Raw genomic sequence first — 20,281 nt, 5'->3', positions numbered from 1 at the left:
AATTGAAAAGCGCTTGCCACGACTCTGCTCGGTGAGAGAAAAGCCGTTTTGGCTCGAGCGCAAAGCGTCGTCGGTCGGGCCGGGCCGCTCCATCCGGGCCGCTCCATCCGAGCCGCTCCATCCGGGCCGCTCCATCCGGGCCGCTCCATCCGGGCCGCTCCATCCGGGCCGCTCCGTCCGGGCCGCTCCATCCACGTGCCATGGGCTGATCCGGACCCCTCTGGATCTTCTGTTCATCACCGTTTCTGTTTTGTCCCTTCACCTTAGGGCGTGAGGAGGGAGGAACTGTTCCTTTCAAAGCTCCATCCCTTCCCAACGCGATCTACTCAATGTAAACAGCAGTGCATCCATCTTCTTTGTCTTTGCTCCATGAATGAAGTTGAAACGCGGAGCGAGTCGAGGCCCCTTTCCCCCACGGTGACCACGGTAAAAGCCAGCGCCCGCAGGTTTGCTGTCGGTAAAAGAGCTGAAGCTCTGCTTGCAAACACCGGGGGGAGCCGGCTGCAAAGTACCCAAGGCAGAGCGCTTTGATTTCCCAAATGTTCCTAATGAAACAGTTCTTATTTGAATAGGCAGCAGGGGAGGCGTGTTATTTTAGTGGCTATTGTGTTTGTTCCAGCCAAACTTTGATAGTGAAACCTCTGCTGTCTGTTAACTTTGGCAAGCCGTTGTGGGGATGCTTTTCCTGCGAATGGCTGTGCCTGGGCTGTCCACCACCCGCCAACTAAGGTCGTGGAGTTCCCTGCATCCACGGAAGGAGAAGAACAGGGAAGACATTGTGATGCATCTCGGGGCGAGAGCTTATCTCAAGTGTCTCCGAGGTTTTGAAAGAAAACACTTCAATGTGGGAGTCTTGGGCAAAGTGCGTCACCATGGCTCCGCTATAGAGTGGACGGGAATAATCCGTGAAGGAGATTCCATCCGAGCGACCCCTTGCGTGCATTTCTAACGCTACCAAGCGTTGCCTTCATGCTCTTCCGATGAACGCTGTGAAAACAGATTGCTGTGGTTTGCCAACCTTTGCATCCATGCGAGCGAGCGAGCGAGCGGTACCCTGGACAGCGCATCTCTCACGCCCCTCCCATCTCGTCAGCAGCATTTACGACGATTGCCCGCACCTACGGCTCGTTTCCACACCTGCTCCCAGCTCGTCAGCTGCCATCTATAAAGACCACGGCCGCTGTTCTGTTTCAGTCGCTTCCTACCTGTTGCCCGGCTGCCTGCCTGCCTGCCTGCCTGCCTGCCTGCCTGCCTGCCTGTCTGCCTGTCTGCCTGTCTGCCTGTCTGCCTGTCTGCCTGCTTGCCTGCCTGCCTGCCTGCCTGCCTGCCTGCCTGCCTGCCTGCCTGCCTGCCTGCCTGCCTGCCTGCCTGCCTGCCTGCCTGCCTGCCTGCCTGCCTGCCTGCCTGCCTGCCTGCCTGCCTGCCTGCCTGCCTGCCTGCCTGCCTGCCTGCCTGCCTGCCTGCCTGCCTGCCTTCCTGTTGGCCCACGCATGCTGTCTTTGTGCTATTTCAGGTGTCACGACGGCCCGCCCAGTCAGACCTTTGGAGTGGCAGCTGTAAAGCACGTCTGGCTGCTGTAGGAATGTGAGCTTGCCCTTGATACATGGAAGTCATTTTCCACGGAGAGCCGCTTTCACCTTCCTGACTTAGTGTGATTGTGTAGTGCAAAAGGGTGCACTTCCTTTCCTCTGTCACTGGAGGAAGTCCCCGCCGGGGTGTGTGTCAGTTCACCGGCCGTCCCGTCCATCCTGCCACCCTGCGTCTCACCCCGCCGGTGGGAAGCCATAAAAGTGTCTGTCAGCGGCGCAGAGCCACGTCTACTGTGCCTTAGCCTTTTACGGTCTCTTCCACTTCCATCCAGGATTCACCGAGGAGAGTCTCGCTGAATGACATTTCCCTTAGGCCTCGGGGTAACGCCGAGGCCAGGGGAGAACCGGCTCCCTTGGGTAGTAACCAAAACGGCTCTGCAAATACAAAGCCCGTTGCAAAGCCCAAAGTGCCCATTTTCAAATTGGCAATTGGCAGACACAAAGGAAGTGAAGCATGCCACGCAGTCAGGACAGCACAGCACAGCACAGCACAGGACAAGACGGGGCTACCTTTCATTCAAGGGTAGGCCAAAACATGTTTTGGCACTTGAATTGGGACTTCAGAGACCATTGTTCTTGTCCGTTCTTTTGGTTTGTCTTTCTGATGGCCCACAAATAGATTGCTTGCTTACTGGTGGCCATTGTTTCTTTCAACGGTGCATTGGGAAAAGCCCACTGATTTGTCCGAGAGTGGCCATTGCTCATTTCATCCAGCCAGCATTTACGCATGCTTTCAAAACCTGCTCATTCTATTGTGCACTTGAATCGACTTCCCTTGCACTATTAAAAGAGGACAGTACCTTTGGCAAAAGCTGAGCTCATCCACGTGGTCCCACTATTCCTGGCGTGGACTCTGATTGTCATCTACCTGGACCGCATTTGGCGTGCGTGGCATATCCGAGACAATCCCACACTACTCACAATCAGAGTAGTGTGGGATTGCCTCACTGCTCATTTGGTTGCTTTGTGTGTGTGTGTGTGTGTGTCTGTGTGTGTGTGTGTGTGTGTGTGTGTGTGTGTGTTCGCTTGCTCGCTTGTCAGCAGCAGCAGCAGCAGCAGCAGCGTGTCTGTCTGGATGAGCTGTGTCATATGCCAAACAAGAACAAGGGTGTTTTGAAAGCAGGTTTGTGTCACGTACACCATCCATCCCCTGCCATATTGAGCTGACCAGCTGTGTGTGTGTGTGTGTGTGTTTTCCTGGCTACTATGGCCGATGCTGACAGACTGATTAGTTCCTGCCTATAAGAGAAATGCAGAGTAGCTCGCTGAGCATCCGCACTGGAGCGACAGCTTTCCTCCTCCTCCTCCTCCTCCTCCTCCTCCTCCTCCTCCTTCTCATCCTCCCATGCCAACATACACACGTTTATATCACTTGTTTACATGTGTAATTTCCCTTTTACGCTTGGCGGGGACAATTCAATGAGCACTTTTACCGATGATGAGCTCACCGTGTCGTCCTATAAATGTCACTGGGATATACATTCTTCTGATGATATTCTGCTCTCGTGATGATTGTTTATTGAAGTCAAGCAAGCTCAGACTCAAGCAGTTACAGGCAAATATTTTATTCCAAAATGATTATTTGTTCTGAAAATAAGATCCAGTGATATATAGAAGAAGAAGAAAAACAAATCAATAATTAGATTAAAGTGCAAAAATACATTTCTGATAATGCATTTGTACAAAAATTGGAATGTTCCATTGAAATGGAGGGGGGGAGGGGGACTGTGCTAAGATGGCTCTGATCATCCTGCCTTGCAGAAAAAATGGTGGGAGCTTGTCTTTGGACTACAAGTTTCTGCAGTTTTTGAAATTGCATTGCTATTTCACATTCCACATAGCCACTGGGGTCTCTGTTAAGACAACTCTCATAACTATTCATGGACTTGTTCACAAAGGCTTCTTTTTGTATCTAGTAAGAAATTGCTGGTGAAAGGCTTCATCCTTGAGCAGAGCAGCGTTCCCACACATGCGGATGGAAGAATCTCCTGCAGGCAAGTCTTTGGTTGATTATGCTATTTGGTCATCGTGAAGCGTATACATGGTCCTGTCCCTTCCTTCCTTCCTTCCTTCCATGGTCCTGTCCCTTCCTTCCTTCCTTCCTTCCATGGTCCTGTCCCTTCCTTCCTTCCTTCCATGGTCCTGTCCCTTCCTTCCTTCCTTCCATGGTCCTGTCCCTTCCTTCCTTCCTTCCATGGTCCTGTCCCTTCCTTCCTTCCTTCCATGGTCCTGTCCCTTCCTTCCTTCCTTCCATGGTCCTGTCCCTTCCTTCCTTCCATGGTCCTGTCCCTTCCTTCCTTCCTTCCTTCCTTCCTTCCTTCCTTGCTTCCTTGCTTCCTTGCTTCCTTGCTTCCTTGCTTCCTTCCTTGCTTCCTTCCTTGCTTCCTTCCTTGCTTCCTTCCTTGCTTCCTTCCTTCCTTCCTTGCTTCCTTCCTTGCTTCCTTCCTTGCTTCCTTCCTTGCTTCCTTCCTTCCTTCCTTCCTTGCTTCCTTCCTTCCTTCCTTCCTCCCATGGTCCTGTTCCTTCCTTGAAGCATCATTTCATCTTGGCTGGCTTGACTTCCTTGACTTGCATGTGTAAGGTTTTGTGGACAGCCAGTGTCCGCGACTGACAGAAGCCTTTGCCACATTCCTGACACTTGAAGGGCTTTTCTTTGGAATGAATGTACCTGGTGGAGAAGAGGACACACAACACAACAGTGCAGTGTTAGCAAGAAGGAAGAACACTTGAGCCAAAGGTGAGGCAGTCTTTGTCATTTTTGTCACTCACTTCCTGGTGCTGGTTTTGTGTGAAACCCATTTCTACACTTTGAACGAACGCATCATTTGTCTGTCACAACTATCAAAGAGTCAAATGAGCGCAGCCACTACACGACAGCCGCATTTTGTCAACAACTGTGAAGACTATATTCAACGCAATACAAACATGTCGAAGAAATGAATTGAAATATGGAAAAGACATGAACTTGAGGTGGTCGGAACATCTGCGACGCTAAACCACCCCGTGCCCAAGTCGGTCGCTCGTATAGAAATATCAAAGCAACATATGGAATATTTCAAACGCACGCTATCATGGCATCAGACACGTTTCATCGTCCTTTACTATCTACGTATTTTTCTGAACGCAACTGTTTACTATCCGCCTTCTGCAGCCCGACTGACTGACGGGCGAGCCCATTTGAAGATGGTTCGGAGTTTCCCAACACAACGTCGTTGAAAAGCATCATGAGCTGCCTGCCGGGGACCACCAGCACCACAGGTAGTAGATAATAGCGCAACATTCGGAGCACCCCATTTGCCCTTTACCCTTCGATAAACAAACAAACAAACAACTAAATAACCAACCCACTCAATCAATCAATCAATCAATCAATTTGTCGACTATAATAATCCTATCCAATTGCTTCATTTGAAACGGAACATCATTGAGCTGTGATAAATGTGGCAGAGGAGTCATTGAGCGTTTTGAATCAATCTGCAGGAGGATTTTGTTGAATGCATTGTTGCTATAACCTGGCACGGCACGGCACGGCTCGGCTCGGCAGGGCACGGCACGGCACGGCTCGGCACGGCACACCCACACTTTCGATTCCTTAATGCTCCCCACTAAATACTTTTCATTCTGGTCTCATGCCATTAACTTGTTGTTACATGCCAAATGATTTCTGATACAAGGAATGAAATGCTATCAAATCATTGATAAGAAGGATTTGGGTTTTGCCATTCCCTACCTACCTACCTACCTACCTCCCAATTGTTTCTGGAGGGAGGCAACATGTATGGCTACTTACTTGTCCATTCCAATGCACTTTTCGACATATGCTAGCTAGCTGAGAAGTTGCTAGTGCGAGGCTGAAGGCTGGCTCTCCTGTTTCTTAACACTGCCCAAACATGTCCTGCTGAGATGAGAGCGCAGCTTCAAACTAAGAGCACAGCATACTGTCTCACCTGTGGTCTCGGAGGTGGTCCTGCCTTCTGAAGGCTTTGTGGCAGATGTCGCAAGTGTACGGCCTCTCGTCCGTGTGCGTCCTCTCGTGGATCAACAGATTGTAGGATTTGGTGAAATGGCGCCCGCAGAATTTGCACACAAACTCTTTTTTGGTCTTGGAGGGCAAGCGGCCTCGACCGGACTTGCGCTCCGGGTAAGCCAGCTTGCTCACATCCAGGAGGCACCCGAGGCCACTCGGCTCCGAGTGGTGAGATGAAGCTGCGGCGGCTGCGGCGGCCGCGGCGGCGGCGACCCCCGACATGCTCAGGTCTTCCGCCTTCAGATGGTCCTCCTGGGTGGCCGCCGTGGCCAGGTTGGCAAAGTCAAAGCGAGGTTTGCTCTTTGAGCTCTGCCTGCCACCTGCCGAGTCCTGCTTGGGCTGCGGCTGATAAGGGAAGAGAGGGATGGAGGCCAGAGAAGAGAGGTGGACAGGCAGTTTGGCGCAGCGGGGCAAAGCCACGGGTAGGTAGCCCGGGCTCCATTGGTGAAGCTGAACGGCATGCAGGGCGCTGAAGCTGTAGATGCTGTGCAAGTGCTCTGTTGGCAGCTGAAGGCCTGTGGCGCTCTGGAGAAGGGAATAGTTAGCCAGCTGCAGCCATGGGTGAAGAGGGACAGGAGCGGCCAGAGTCTTGCTTCCCATGGTGCGGTCTGGAACACACACACAACACACGTTGTTGGCCCATTAGCTCAAGCTCTTTTCATTCCGTTTGCAAGGAGAGTCATTCCTCCCTGATCCTGATCACAACTTTACAAGCAACCCTGCTGGTCAAAATCAAAGCAAGAAATGGATGTGACAAATGGTAAAGAAGAACAATCGGCAGCACAAAGACAGGCGTGAACGTGTCAGAGAGAAATGGAGAAGAGCGCCTGTGTGCACGTGTGTCTTTCCTCTTCCCGCAAACATGCCCGGAGCTGTCCGAGAGAATGGCAACATTCAGCACGAGCCCGTGAGCTGTTAAATCACGTTTGATAAGCAGGAATAACAAGACAACAATGTGTCTTCGTTTTACTCAGCCTATGACTGACAGCGAGCGGAGCGGAGTGGAGCAGAGCAGAGCAGAGCAGAGCAGAGCAGAGCAGAGCAGAGCAGAGCGGCTCCCGAGCGGCTCCCGAGCGGCTCCCGAGCGGCTCCCGAGCGGCTCCCGAGCGGCTCCCGAGCGGCTCCCGAGCGGCTCCCGAGCGGCTCCCGAGCGGCTCCCGAGCGGCTCCCGAGCGGCTCCCGAGCGGCTCCCGAGCGGCTCCCGAGCGGCTCCCGAGCGGCTCCCGAGCGGCTCCCGAGCGGCTCCCGAGCGGCTCCCGAGCGGCTCCCAAGCGGCTCCCGAGCGGCTCCCGAGCGGCTCCCGAGCGGCTCCCGAGTTGCCCCCGCTACCCTGTACACTGCGCACGCAATCCAAGCTAATGTTCATTCTGACAACATATTGCACTTGGGTTGACCGCAGAACTTAGTCAAGTTGAGCAAAGCTTCTCCAAGGCTGGCTTGGGACAGATTAAAGTGAAATGAGATTGAGGCCAACCGGCGTGTCATCAGGTCAAAGTACGACCTCGTTAAGCACGTCTCGCTAGTACTAATAACAACAAGAATACTAATGAGAAGAAAAAGAATGTGGAAGACTGGCTCATGACTGGAGTAGTTGTAATGAGGAGCAGTGAAGCTGAAAGAGCCCCCCTGCCGTGCGTCCCTTTCTGATCATGACGCAGAAGTAATTGACTTTTACTCATGAGGTCGTCAGAGGATCGCCAGCTATCTAGCTAGCTAGCTCGATAGACGTGCTCTGCCGCTGAGGCTCTCTCTCTCCTCACCTTTAACCCTTACATGTGTGCATATCAGGAAGAGGCATGCGGATGGATCTGCCTCACTTTAAGCCCAGACCGTTAGATTCAGCACCTCGCGCTTTGACTGAGACGCACGCTGCTTCTCACCTCCGTGTAAATGTGATCAGACTCAAACTACAACCCCCATGCCAGAGTCACACACATACATCATCATTAACACCCTTCTTACTCTTCTTACTTTGAAAATGTCAAGTGATACAACAAATAACTGGGTATTTTTTCTTCAGGACTTTCGAGATGATTGTTTTCAAGCCAAATTACTCAAGCGAGATCAGACCTGTTTTCATCGGCATTGCTTTTAACGTGCATGGCCTGCCTCAGTGCTCCGTTGGATTAGGCTTGATTAAAACGACAGCATCATCAATTAGTAAAAGCAGGTAGGGCAAAAGGTGTCTTTGGATGTAATGTCAAGGCTCTCTGCCTTTCTCTTTTATTCCGTCTGCGCTAATTGTTCGACTTGTTCAATGTTGCCTCACAAAGCAGGATGCTGGAGGATCGTGTTGTAAAAAGCCAATGGATCTTATTCACTTCATTGGCAACACTCTGCAGGATGCAAACTACCCATGGGAACTCCATTTTGGGGAAGAATTGGCTTGTAAAGAGTTGCAAAGTCTCAATGAGTAACTGAGTGCAATTTGTGAGTGTCAAATTGCCTTGGCCCACACTGCTCTCGTTGTAACTGCGATTGGTGTTTGGTTTGTTTCAAAACAAAAGAGAGGACTTACCAAGAAAAAAAAGCCCAGGTCCTGACGTTTGCGTCGCGTTCGTAGAAGCCTGCAGATGCGATGTGCTGAAACCTGACTTTTAATAAGGCCACAGCATGTTTGCTCCTCTCACTTGGCCGTGAGCTGCGTTGGCGGGCGCTGGCTGACAAGGCACGGTGGTGAGTGTTGATGCTGCTGGTGCTGGTGCTGGCGCTGGCGCTGGCACTGGCGCTGGCGCTGGTGCAGCTGCTGGCGCTGGTGCTGCTGCTGCTGCTGCTGGTGCTGCTGCTGCTGCTGGTGCCGGTGCTGGTGCCGGTGCTGGTGCCAGTGCTGGTGCAGCTTCATTCGCTCCTTGGCGCGCTTCTCCTCCTTCACCGAGTGGCCTGCGTTTCTCTCTCTCTCTCTCTCTCTTTATTGCGCAGAGTGAAGCGCTCCCTCCGACTTGCGCGTACGTCACTCAGCCAACCACATCCAACACAGAGCAGAGGTGCGCTCAACTCCCTCCCTCCCTCCCTCCCTCCCTCCCTCCACCTGAGTCCCAACACTTCTCACAAAAGGCTTCAAGGGGTGGGCAACTTGCTCGCATGGACAAGAGAGAGAGAGAGAGAGAAAGCCCTTGACCCTTGGCCCGTCGACTGCCTGGACAAGAGAGCGAGCGAGCGAGCGAGCCCTTGACCCTTACGTACACCAAATAAAAATAGAGAAGCGGACGCTGGTGGCCTCCCCACCACTGGAGAAAAGAGAAATTCCCCACTTCTTCCCGTAGGACTTCTTACGTGCGTGTGTTGCCCGTGTTTTGAGGTCATTTTGTTAAGGTTGAAAACCAAACTTGCACGTGAGCTGCAGGTCTCTCACGCTCGTATCTTTCTACAAGGAGTGTCTGCAGATGTAATGGCAACGCCTCGGTTCTTGGCCATGCAATTGAATGGTTCTGATTTCAACTTTGACTGGATTTTTCTCTTGCGTTTGCTAAAAGCCGCCTGGCCAATGATTGCTTGCCATCACATTTCTTTGCTTGCACATTTGCAGCGGCCGTCACCTGCTGTCAGCCAGCCGCTGCTGCAAATGTGTCCTTTCACGATTGCATGAAACCAAAGAGGGTGTGTGGACTTGCACAAGAATGCGCTGTTAACTCTCGACTTGTGGTGGAAGCTTCTGCTGCTGCTGCTGCTGCTGCTGCTGCTGCTGCTGCTGCTGCTGCTGCTGCTGCTGCTGCTGCTGCTGTTGCTCCTTTTGATTTGGACAAATGCAACGTTACAAGCAGGTGCATGCTCGCAGACGCTGGTGCAACGTCTCCATCTGACCTGAGCTCCGACTTTAAGCACGATGCCACTTCTACCTGCTTCTGATTGCCTGAGCTCTTATGAATGGACTGCATTTGTTCTTAACTACATTCTGCTTATAGTAGCGTTTATTTTCGAGTGGATGAGTGGAGAAATGATCAAAAGCGCACAGAGTGAGAGCCAATTGGCAAGTTGGCAGGCCCAAAAGTTGGGAAAGGCTGGAGTCCGGCCGTCCGTGCGTCTGTCGGTCCGCTCTGTTGCATTACATCCGTGCACAGTCACTGCCCTCTACTGGTGGCCCACTGACACTTGAAATCGGAGACTGATCTGACACCAATCTCCCCTTGTCGAGTCATGCCAGTGGATTGCTTTCTTTCTTTCTTTCTTTCTGTCTTTCTTTCTTTCTGTCTGTCTGTCTGTCTGTCTGTCTGTCTTTCTTTCTTTCTTTCATGCATCGATATTTTTATCAAAGGCTTTCTAACTGGACTGAGAATCAAAGCGACTTGAAGAAAGCAAGTTTAGTGCAATGAGCATTTGAAATGTTAGCGAATTCCAGCTAAGCGCTGGTGAATGAAGACTGATAGCTTAAAGTAAGCACTGCGGCAGTCTTGGTTTACGCAAGCCCTCAGGAGCACCATATTCCTTCCTCCCTCCGTCCGTCCAGAGAAACAACACATCCCAACTTGAAGCTGAGCCGCTTCCAGATGTGCATGTGACTTACAGATTCTCTCACACTGCATCGATCCTATGAAAGGAAGGAATACCGCAGGCTTAAAACTGCTGGATTTAAAATTGGACCCAAAACAACCCAATTTCTTGAGGGCTTTTTTTTTTTTTTCTGTCTTGAAAAGAGTCCATGGATGGTTCCCCATATGGAGTTATTTTTAAGACAGCCAGCATCTTTAACTGTGAATTCAGCAAGTCCCAAAGGTCTCCTAAAGCTTTACGTACTTGGATCGTCAATATTATGACGGTTGGAGACACTTGTGAAAATGAAATGAACACAAAGTCTCTCTCTCTCTCTCTCTCTCTCGCAAGGACGCACACACGCAACACACCTCCCCACTGGCTGGTGCACACGCATTGCTTTTTGGCCTGGAGCCTATTGGAACGTGCATCAAATGTGTTCCAGACCATAAGTGTTTGTAAAGGCCAGATCTTGTAAATGTTCAAATATTGTGACATGAGAAAAAGTGTTGGCCAAAACATATGCTTTGTCGTTTCAAGTTGAAAACATCAGACAGAAAGGCACGCAATGCTTCTATTTGTGGTGGGAAAAGGGAAATATGAAAATATTTTTCCCTCTTTTCGCATGTCACACACCTTTTTACTACTGTTCTGTGCTATGGGGGCTCATCTTAAACAAGGGCTTGATGATGCAGCATATCACTCAGCGCATGGCTCGCATTCAATAAACGCTTCCACGTGTGTGTGCGTGTGTCTGTGTGTGTGTGTGTGCGCGCGCGCGCGTCTGTGCGTGTGTGCATGTGTGCGCGTGTGTGCGTGCGCGTGTGTGCGCGTGTGTGCGTGCGCGTGCGTGTGAGAAGAGAAAACCGAAAACACCAGTGCGTAGGTGGTGCGTAGGTACGGCACTTCCACTGTTCATTTGAGTGCTGACAAAAGATGACAATGAAAAGTGAATCATTTCTTGGGAGTGCTCCAAGTGGCGCTGGCCACACTGTTGAGCCTCTGTCGTGTGAACATCACCATCACTCAGGTATTCCAAGTGAGAAAGAGGGAGCAAGTTTGGAAGCGGACACACGCCATCCATCCATCCATCCATCCATCCATCCATCCATCCATCCATCCATCCATCCATCCATCCATCCATCCATCCATCCATCCATCCATCCATCCATCCATCGGCATCCATCCATCCATCGGCATCCATCCATCCATCGGCATCCATCGGCATCCATCCATCCATCCCTCCCTCCATCCCTCCATCCATCCATCCCTCCCCTTACATGGTATGTTCAATTTGTAGTCAGTGCTTGGTAGCACGAGTCAGTGCACTACTCCTCAGTGCACTGCTCCTGTCACATCTGCAAGCTCCTCTTGTGCTGCTTGGAAGCCAGGTGCCACTGGAGTCCAGTGCACCATTTCCTCAGTGATTGGAAGGCCAAAGAGATTTGTTCATCCATCAAACAACTTTAATCATTGACAGCGGCTGGCTCAATTTTGCACAATTAGACTGTCAATTGTCGAAAATGGAGGCAGATGGAATAGGCGCGCACGGCTAAGGCCACTTTGAATGGAAATCGTTTGGTTGTGCCGAGCGCTCCTCCTCCATATTTTAGATGTCCATTTTGGAGTGGCGACTGCCAATAGAAGCTAGCGGTCAAACAAAAACCTTCAAATACGACATGTGTTTTCCAATGAGTGCCATTGCCCAAAACACAAATCTATTTTCATATTGTGACTCCCATTGAAAATGTGGCCGCCGGGTGTGAAACCATATTAAGCCTTCTTCTTTTACAAGCATTTTCAAAACAACAGCAACACTGAGGAATTTTTAACTGCTGCAGGTGCTTTGGCACGGGAAACAGAGCTGTGATGCTTTGGGATCTGCAAATAAAACTCCAAAGCGTGCATGTGCAAATGGGTACGTACACAAACAAGAGCGCTGGGTCCAAGACAGCTGCAGCTGGCTGGCCGGCCAGCAGACTTGCTGCACGTGGCAAGTTCAAGGCCTGAGGTACTAACAGCACGACCGCCTTTCACCTTCCATACATGTCAACTAAAAAGATCCCCAAATATGAAAAATGTGGAGTGTCCATGCTTTTGCCCAGTGTCGTTAGAGGTCAAGTTGATGGTTTTGGCCATGAGCACAGTGCATAATGAACAAGTTCCCTTTCCTGCTGTTTTGCAGCTGCAGCCCAACCGAGCCACTCAACCTTTGTACTCCAGAAGGATCCCATCAGCAGCAGCAGGTGAGCCCGCCCGCCTGCCCGCCCGCCTGCCCAAAAGCCCGCCCGCCTTGACAGCCAAAAACACGAGGGGAGGAGATTGGGGAAGAAAACGTTGGTTGAGGAAGGTTAGCTGGGAGAGCGAAATAAGAGGATATGACCATATGTATGTTCTCTGGGTGTGTACATGCTTGCTGCTGAGCCAATTGCATTAATGCCAATTGCATTAATGCCATTGCATCGTGGCAAAATGTCATAAATGGGCTATGGTTCAATCACAAATACAATTTGGTAAAAAGGTAGAAGAAAAGGAGTACGAGCATACTACAAAAACAAGCCCTGGCCCGGCTGGACACTTCATGAAACATGGCAATGGTCCATGGAATGCCGTTTCAAGCTTCCACATCTGGAAGGAACACAAAACCTGGTTCCTAATTTTATAATGATGATGTCAGAGAGAATACACATTATTAGGATGAGGAGCCAAGTCACCCCCCCGTCCCCCTGTTTTTTTTTCCTCCCTCCCTCTCCTCTCTTTTTTCATGTTCCTTTTTACAGCCCTTTTGGGGGGACCAGCTCCACAGAAATATTTCAACACTCATATGCTACACTTTCCTATGGGAAAAGATGATGATGATGATGATGATTAGACAAAAGCATTGAATCAAACGAGTCGTTTAGTTTGGGTCTTGAAAGACACTTACGTTACATTTCCATGTTAATGTCGGGAAATAAATATCAAGGGTGGAAATAAGCAATTCCGCATGGCTATTATTTTGCACCTCATTATTGAAGAGCAAAATTGAGACGCCAAGGCATCTGTCGTCAAAGTATCGGAGGAAAAAGAAGCAGCGCCAAAAGGTTTGCCGAGCTCACGTCGGCGACACGTCACCTGGTCGCCGGGCCGGGCCGGGCCAGGCCAGGCCGGCCAGGCCAGGCCCCGTCGGTGCAGGCCACAAAGCGTCTGAGACCGGCTCAATAATAAAGTGAGTGATCATTTGATACACTGTACATGTATCCATATTTCAGTGACATGACACAGAGAGAAAGCGGCATACAGTAGATTAGCAGACAGACGGAGGGAGCGAGGGAGGGAGCGAGGGAGGGAGGGAGGACTATCATCCTTTCAAATTGTGATGCTGAAAGGTGATAATGGCTTCAAGGCACCCAGACGGCTGTTGTTATTGCACGGTTACATCGTCCTTTCAATTCCAAGCAGATGACCAATAACGATAGAGCACAGAGGCAAATGAGTCACGTCACAGGTGTGAGATTGGATAAAAGGCACTTGAACGCAAACGGCAGCTGAACGGCAACTTGGCCCTTGCGGGCAGCTCAAGTCTTGAGCTCAGACGTTTCACTTAATGACTGACTCATTTAATTGCAATGTTGCTGTTATAAAACACAAAGAGTTGTTGCTGGTCAAGCCACAAAAGCAACGAGACAAGTGTTCATGATGTCACCTTTTTAAAAGCTTGCTCTATTTCATTATCTATGAGACAACTTTGGTCTTGCTTGAATAATGACTCTGGAAACATGTTTCAACCATTAGTTTGTAGTGGGAGAAGTGCACATCTGGCATATCCCCGAGGCTCAAAGTTGCATTTTAAGTATTGGAAGTCATGCATAATTGGAGTTTCCCGCATATGATTTGTCCAGAGGTGGCCATTTCCAATGTCCAAATGAGGGAAATTGCCGCTCACTGAGTCGCTACATTTTGTCCCTACAGCACTGATTGATTTTTTTTTTTTTTTTTTGTCACTGCAACATTGATTTTTGTTGTTGTTGTTGTTGTTGTTGTTGCGTGTATCAACGCGTTCAATATCGTGTAGCGAAACAAAGTCCTTTTCTCATTTCCCATTTTTACGCGAGGCACTTCAATGCAGCATGACGCGGTCACGTGACTCTCACCCTGTGGTCAGCTGACGATAAAGCGGAAGTGAAAGAAATATGACGGCCCGACTAAACAACTTGGCTCTTGCGGAGTGTCATAAAGTAAGTGCACAAAAGTGTCGTATTTTTATTAACAGCAACGCCCTCAAAGATAGTTAATTGGTCATGTGCGCGTCAAATTCCAGTGTAGACCAGCAGGATATTTATTTGTTTACATGAAAAAGATGGAGCATGACACAAAGCCTCACAGTGCCGTGCGCCTGCTTGCCTGCCTGCCTGCCTGCCTGCCTGCCTGCCTGTCTGTCTGTCTGTCTGTCTGTCTGTCTGTCTGTCTGTCTGTCTGTCTGTCTGTCTGCCTGCCTGCCTGCCTGGCTGGCTGCCTGCGTGGCTGCCTACCTGCCTGCCTGCCTGCCTGCTTGCCTGCCTGCAGTTGTGCCACAGAGTAGTGGATGGACTGTGTGGTCGAGAAGCTCCTCGCAGAGACGACTACAACGCCTCCTGGAGCCTGGACGAGTGGCTGGACCTGATCGAGTCTTTGGCAGCACTCTTCCGGCTGTCGGTAGGGAACAACAGCTGCGATGAGGAGGTACGAGGGAAACGGGAGCGGCTTTTGTTTTCAGGTCCCATTTGCAGTCTTTCTTTCCGGCCGCGCTGCTTCTTTTCAGGTGCTGCTCAGCCTGTCCGAGTTGAGCAGCAGCCACTCGGAGGCCGTGCTGAATGTGCTCAAAGGCAGACGGCAAGAGATTTGCCATGCTCTGCTGGCCACAACCGACTCAATCTCCTCTGCGATTTTACACGACTTTGACTGGCAGCTTCAGGTCAATTCATGTTTTGTTTTGGAGTCACACAAATGAACAAGTTTCAACAAATATTCCAAAAGGCTTGAATATAATCCATGTGTCCAAAGTTGACGAGAGCCGTTTTTATGTTGGTCTTGTGTGTTGATTTGCTTTTGTGTATGTCCTCTGCCTGCCTCCAGCTGGCACTGTCCAGTGACAAGATCTCATCTCTTCAGACTCCTCTGTTGAGTCTTCATCTGGATATAAGAGAGAACGGAGGCCTAAACTCTTTCACCATGGAGATGAACAGAGAGGAGCTTAATACACTTATCACCTCACTGGAGGCTGCTAATAAGGTCAACAAGCATCGTTGTGACACGAGTCAGAGTTTGGACACAACCGTTTACTCACAATGTGTCCAATTCAATCCTTCTTTTAAATGCCACCTTTTCGGATACAGGTGCTGCTACAGTTGAAATGAACACTGATCGCAAAGAAGAGGCAGTGCGGTGGCACGCCATCCGTGGAGGAGAGAAGAACCCATCTGCTCATGCATGCAAGCAAGCAAGCAGACAGAAATTGGATATGCTTGTGCAAAATTGTATGCAGAAATGGAGGCACGTCTGAAGCTTTCGGGCATTGTTTCAAATGCTTTAAAGCTCAAGTTAGGTCGTCCTCATTTTCTTTGCCTAAACGTGTGCATTGTGAGCGTGTTGATACAAGTATTTTATTACCACTTGTTTGTAATCCACATTCCTTTCAAACAATAATTAAAAAAAAAACCACTTCTTTCAAGGATTCCATTTAGTTTTGTGGTTATATTTGCCACATTTTTTTCCCCCACGAACTGGCCCGTGTAGTTTTGCACGTCCATCTATCTGTCTATCTATCTATCTATTGATCGATTGATCTGTCTGTCTGTCTGTCTATGTTAAAAAAAACATAACATAGAAGCAAGACTAAAGTAGAAAGGACAAAACATCAGGGACATATAAAATCAAAGTCTTCACATTGTCAGTCTTTTCTTTAATAATTCATTGTTTTTTCCACTTGTGTGGAAGTGAGCATTGATTAAAAATGAATGCACATTCTATGGAGCCCTGGCTTCACGCATCAGGGAGTCGGGGTCCGACCGGCTGGCTGACTGGCTGGCTGGCTGGCTGGCTGACTATTTATTAAGAGCGCCTCACTCCTCTGCTCATCTTGCACTCAGGTGGATGAGCTGCGAGGATCTGAGTGGTGAGTATCTCTTTTCCTCACTCCTTTCATTTGGAGTGCTGGCCTTTCAGGTGGGCAGCTTGGATCATCAGAAGCCATATTGACGTTTCTTTCCCGAGCCCCGTCCGTCACCATGAGAGGACCGTGGCGCTCTTACCTCATGAGCGTCTTGGTGTACGCAAGCGCATTGCACGCGCGGTGAGTACCCTTGAGTCATTTTTGCACCATCCATATCAACCATGTTTGCGTCGATGTAGGCCTTCCTTTGAAAAAGCCATTGACGGCCCGTGCTCAAGGGCTCAGCGTGTCCTGCGCAAGGCGAAGGCGCCTTCCTTTTGGTGCTGGATCAGATGCGGGTGTTTGTCATATGATGAGAAATGTTACCGATAGGTCCAAAGGTGATTCGGACGCGACGCGCAAAGACATCGCAACGTTCACTAAGATCCTGGACAGTCTTCTGGATGGCTATGACAACAGGCTGAGACCTGGCTTGGGTGGTGAGCATTGTTCCATTCATTCCGTATTGATGTTGAAAGTGGCATCAAATACATGTAGTGCGTATGTGGCTGCTGCTGACTTTTGCCACCTTGATGCTTTTTGATCAACTGCTGTTTGAAAGCAATGGTATTTTGCAGACCGAGTCACAGAAGTCAAGACGGATATCTACGTGACCAGCTTTGGCCCGGTGTCGGACACCGACATGGTACGTACGGTGTGTTGTTCACTTCAAGGTTCAGTTGCTAGTTCACGTGGCGTGCGACTGTTTGTGTCCCCGTCGTGTTTCCCCCGCCCGCCTCATGAAGAACACGCTGAAATGAAGTCGCTGGCGTCAATTCAAAAGATGGTTTGATTCCATCATTGCTTCCTTCCTTTTGCAGAGTGGTCATGCAGCCATTTTCCTCCTGATGTTTTTATTCCATCTCTGTCTCTCTCTCTCACGCACGCACGCACGCACGCACGCACACCTCTTGATCCCTTAAAAGCTTTCTTGAGTTGCTGCAAACTCTCTTCTCCCCACCGGACGGTAGCGTGGCCGCTAAATGGCACGGATGACGAGAATGCAGGCTCAAAATGCAGAAATAGGAAGATGGACTCATGTGAAATTCATTGTTCCTCTCCTCATCAAACTTGCAACACAGATCATCATTTCACTCCGTCTGTGTATCGACTTTCTGGCTCCGACACACACCTTTTGCTCTCAGTAAGATCATTGGTTCTTTTCTGTCATTCATTGCGGCTCTCTGCTTTTTCAGGAGTACACAGTGGATGTTTTCTTCCGTCAGAGTTGGAAAGATGAACGATTAAAGTTTCACGGGCCGATGAACATCCTTCCCCTCAACAACTTGATGGCCAGTAAGATCTGGACTCCCGATACCTTCTTTCACAACGGCAAGAAGTCGGTGGCCCATAACATGACGATGCCCAACAAACTGCTGAGGATTATGGAGGATGGAACGCTGCTCTATACCATGAGGTAACTAGCTTTGATTTTTCTCATCTGCGCATTCCGTGACCGCACGGCCTGATCTCTTGTTCCCAGGCTGACGGTTCAAGCCGAGTGCCCCATGCACCTGGAAGACTTTCCCATGGACTCTCACTCGTGTCCTCTGAAGTTTGGCAGCTGTAAGTGTCAACCAAAACATGTTGAACATGAATTGTCAATTGGGCTCGAATGTTCCCAGACAGACATAATGATGTGCGGTGGTGCAGGGCGCGTCTGTCTGTCTCTGTCTGTCTGTCTGTCTGTCTGCCTGCCTGCCTGCCTGTCTGCCTGCCTGTCTGTCTGTTTGTCTGCCTGCCTGTCTGCCTGCCTGCCTGCCTGCCTGCCTGCCTGCCTGCCTGCCTGCCTGCCTGCCTGCCTGCCTGCCTGCCTGCCTGCCTGCCTGCCTGCCCGCCTGCCCGCCTGCCCGCCTGCCTGCCCACCCGCCTGCGCCCGCCCGCCCGCCTGCCTGCCTGCCCACCTTACAGCGTATTAGGAATGAGGCTGTAATGTATTTGAGATGATTGCAGGTAATCGGTCAATGCGTTTTTTCCAGTTGAAATGTAATGAGGGATTTCCCTCTGCTGCTTCAGATGCCTACACAAAGTCTGAGGTGACTTACATCTGGACTCGAAATGCTTCCCAGTCAGTGGACGTGGCAGCTGACGGATCAAGACTCAACCAGTATGACTTAGTGGGACAAACGGTGGGAAAGGAGACCGTTCAATCCAGCACTGGTATATTTGATTTCTCTCCATGAGTCCGAAACGGTACTTTGTATGCGGATTATTTCACATTTGTCCTCCAATTCTGGAAGGACTCCTCAGCACGTACGAACAAATGATGTCGTATCGGAGTCCCTTTTACGGAATATGTTGTTCTGAAAAGGAATGGCGTCATAGTGATGTTTTTGAAGCGATTCTATTCTGCTGACTGTTTTGAACTCAGGTGAATACACGGTCATGACGGCACACTTCCACCTGAAGAGGAAAATTGGCTATTTTGTGATCCAGACCTATTTGCCCTGTATCATGACCGTCATCCTCTCCCAGGTCTCTTTTTGGCTTAATCGAGAGTCCGTTCCGGCCAGAACCGTATTTGGTGAGTACACACGGATTGGAATGCAACACTTGGACTGGAAATGCCACAGCAGCGCCTAAAGCAGCGGTCCGAACTCTGGCCGGTTGGCCGTCCGGCCGGCTGGCTGCGTTTTCTTGCAGGTGTAACCACGGTGCTGACAATGACCACCTTAAGTATCAGCGCCCGCAATTCACTGCCCAAAGTGGCCTACGCCACAGCCATGGATTGGTTCATCGCCGTGTGCTATGCCTTTGTCTTCTCTGCGCTCATTGAATTTGCCACCGTCAACTACTTCACCAAGCGAGGCTGGGCCTGGGACGGAAAGACTCTGGTGGATGACAAGGTACGACACCGGGCGCTGGAATACCTTCAGTGTGATGCTTCAGACACATTGGGCCGCCCGATTGACTCGTCCAGGAAGATTTACAACGAATCCAACGGCCGCTTTTCCCCCGCAGAAAAAAGAATCGGGCGCGATGAGGAAGAACAATGCCGTGGCCGTGGCGAACTACGCTCCTAATATAAGTCAAGACTCAACGCTGGCGACCGTCTCCAAGTGCTCCTCCGTCAGCCATCCCGACAAGGCCTCCTCGGAGAAGAAAGGCGTGCACAAGAAAACGTTCAACAGTGTCAGCAAGATTGACCGCATTTCCCGTATCATGTTCCCTGTGCTCTTTGGTACCTTTAACCTTGTTTACTGGGCCACCTACCTCAACAGAGAACCCGTTATTAACGACGGGGATCGTTCCAAATAAGCACCGGGGACTTTTCGGGTGTGGTCCGGTCAAAAGCCGTTGGCGTACGAAATGCACGTATCATCCCTTGCATCCTAACCCTTTCGTTGATGACTTTTCCAACTTTAGGAATACGGCACCGTTGCAAAGCGGACAAATGTTGGATACTTACGTACATTGTGAAATAAGTCTGACTTGCTTGATGTTAAATGAATGACACAATGAATTTTTGGGGGAAGCAAATTTCATTGGCTATTATTTCTTGGATTTGGACCAAGAGGAAAAGCGTTGAAACAATAGCGCAGATGGAAACAAATACAGTTCATTGCCGCCGCCGCTTGTCTGCGTCATGGGTAGTGACGAGCGGGCACCTTTCATCAAGGTAGCAAAGGCATGGCACGATTGTTCAAATGCACATTGCTGTATTGGGACACTGCTCCTCATCTCGAACCAAATGAAGTAATGGATGTCGTGTTATCACGGTAGGCTGGCAGCCACGCAGGCAGGCAGGCAGGAAGGCAGGATTTCAAATCCTCTATGCTAATTGCTGACATTCAAATCCAATCACACATCGGCTGGCTACCTCTTGGATTTGTAAAAGACATCTTTGGTGATTTGTTTTTCCTGCTATTGAAAACTATATATATACACTTGGTAGTACTAACAGACCATGTTTCCATGATCCAATCTTGATTGAGAATCCGGCAGCGACAGGGAAGCTGGAGCAGCAGCCCCTAGCAACATCCTCATTCAATCTTGCCTCCCTCCCTCCCCCTTCTCCTCCTCCTCCTC

General features: G+C 50.1%; 3 protein-coding genes across 5 annotated transcripts; 2 read left to right on the top strand and 1 right to left on the bottom strand.

Annotated features, from left to right (window-relative positions):
• Nucleotides 1-3,138: 3,138 nt before the first annotated feature.
• Nucleotides 3,139-8,513, bottom strand: osr1 (odd-skipped related transcription factor 1). Of its 2 annotated transcripts, XM_088401144.1 has the most exons (3): nt 8,135-8,513; nt 5,537-6,224; nt 3,139-4,257 (listed from the first exon to the last, which is right to left on the bottom strand). In XM_088401144.1, the coding sequence occupies exons 2-3, from the start codon at nt 6,214-6,216 to the stop codon at nt 4,125-4,127; spliced, it is 813 nt and encodes a 270-aa protein (XP_088257270.1). In that variant the 5' UTR covers nt 6,217-6,224; nt 8,135-8,513; the 3' UTR covers nt 3,139-4,124. The 2 variants fall into 2 exon arrangements, with proteins under 2 accessions (XP_088257270.1, XP_088257271.1); XM_088401145.1 differs by lacking the exon at nt 8,135-8,513 and having other exon boundaries at nt 5,537-6,712.
• Nucleotides 4,207-15,780, top strand: commd8 (COMM domain containing 8). Of its 2 annotated transcripts, XM_088401147.1 has the most exons (8): nt 4,207-4,326; nt 4,741-4,847; nt 12,269-12,329; nt 14,178-14,300; nt 14,629-14,784; nt 14,864-15,016; nt 15,178-15,333; nt 15,438-15,780. In XM_088401147.1, exons 4-8 carry the CDS (start codon nt 14,256-14,258, stop codon nt 15,456-15,458), a joined length of 531 nt encoding a protein of 176 aa, XP_088257273.1. In that variant the 5' UTR covers nt 4,207-4,326; nt 4,741-4,847; nt 12,269-12,329; nt 14,178-14,255; the 3' UTR covers nt 15,459-15,780. The 2 variants fall into 2 exon arrangements, with proteins under 2 accessions (XP_088257273.1, XP_088257272.1); XM_088401146.1 differs by lacking the exons at nt 4,207-4,326; nt 4,741-4,847; nt 12,269-12,329 and having other exon boundaries at nt 14,143-14,300.
• A 157-nt stretch (nt 15,781-15,937) lies between these two features.
• gabra2a (gamma-aminobutyric acid type A receptor subunit alpha2a) lies at nt 15,938-19,716 on the top strand. Its single transcript, XM_088401119.1, has 9 exons — nt 15,938-16,393; nt 16,586-16,692; nt 16,831-16,898; nt 17,449-17,669; nt 17,736-17,818; nt 18,269-18,412; nt 18,624-18,776; nt 18,896-19,098; nt 19,214-19,716. The coding sequence occupies exons 1-9, from the start codon at nt 16,329-16,331 to the stop codon at nt 19,508-19,510; spliced, it is 1,341 nt and encodes a 446-aa protein (XP_088257245.1). The 5' UTR covers nt 15,938-16,328; the 3' UTR covers nt 19,511-19,716.
• The last annotated feature ends 565 nt before the right edge of the window (nt 19,717-20,281 follow it).

The sequence above is a fragment of the Syngnathus floridae genome, chromosome 16, assembly GCF_059516105.1.
Source record: "Syngnathus floridae isolate MCC-2025c chromosome 16, RoL_Sflo_1.0, whole genome shotgun sequence".
Lineage (NCBI taxonomy): Eukaryota > Metazoa > Chordata > Actinopteri > Syngnathiformes > Syngnathidae > Syngnathus > Syngnathus floridae.
The sequence above is the reverse complement of the archived record's forward strand: the minus strand, read 5'-3'. Positions and strand labels throughout refer to the sequence as shown.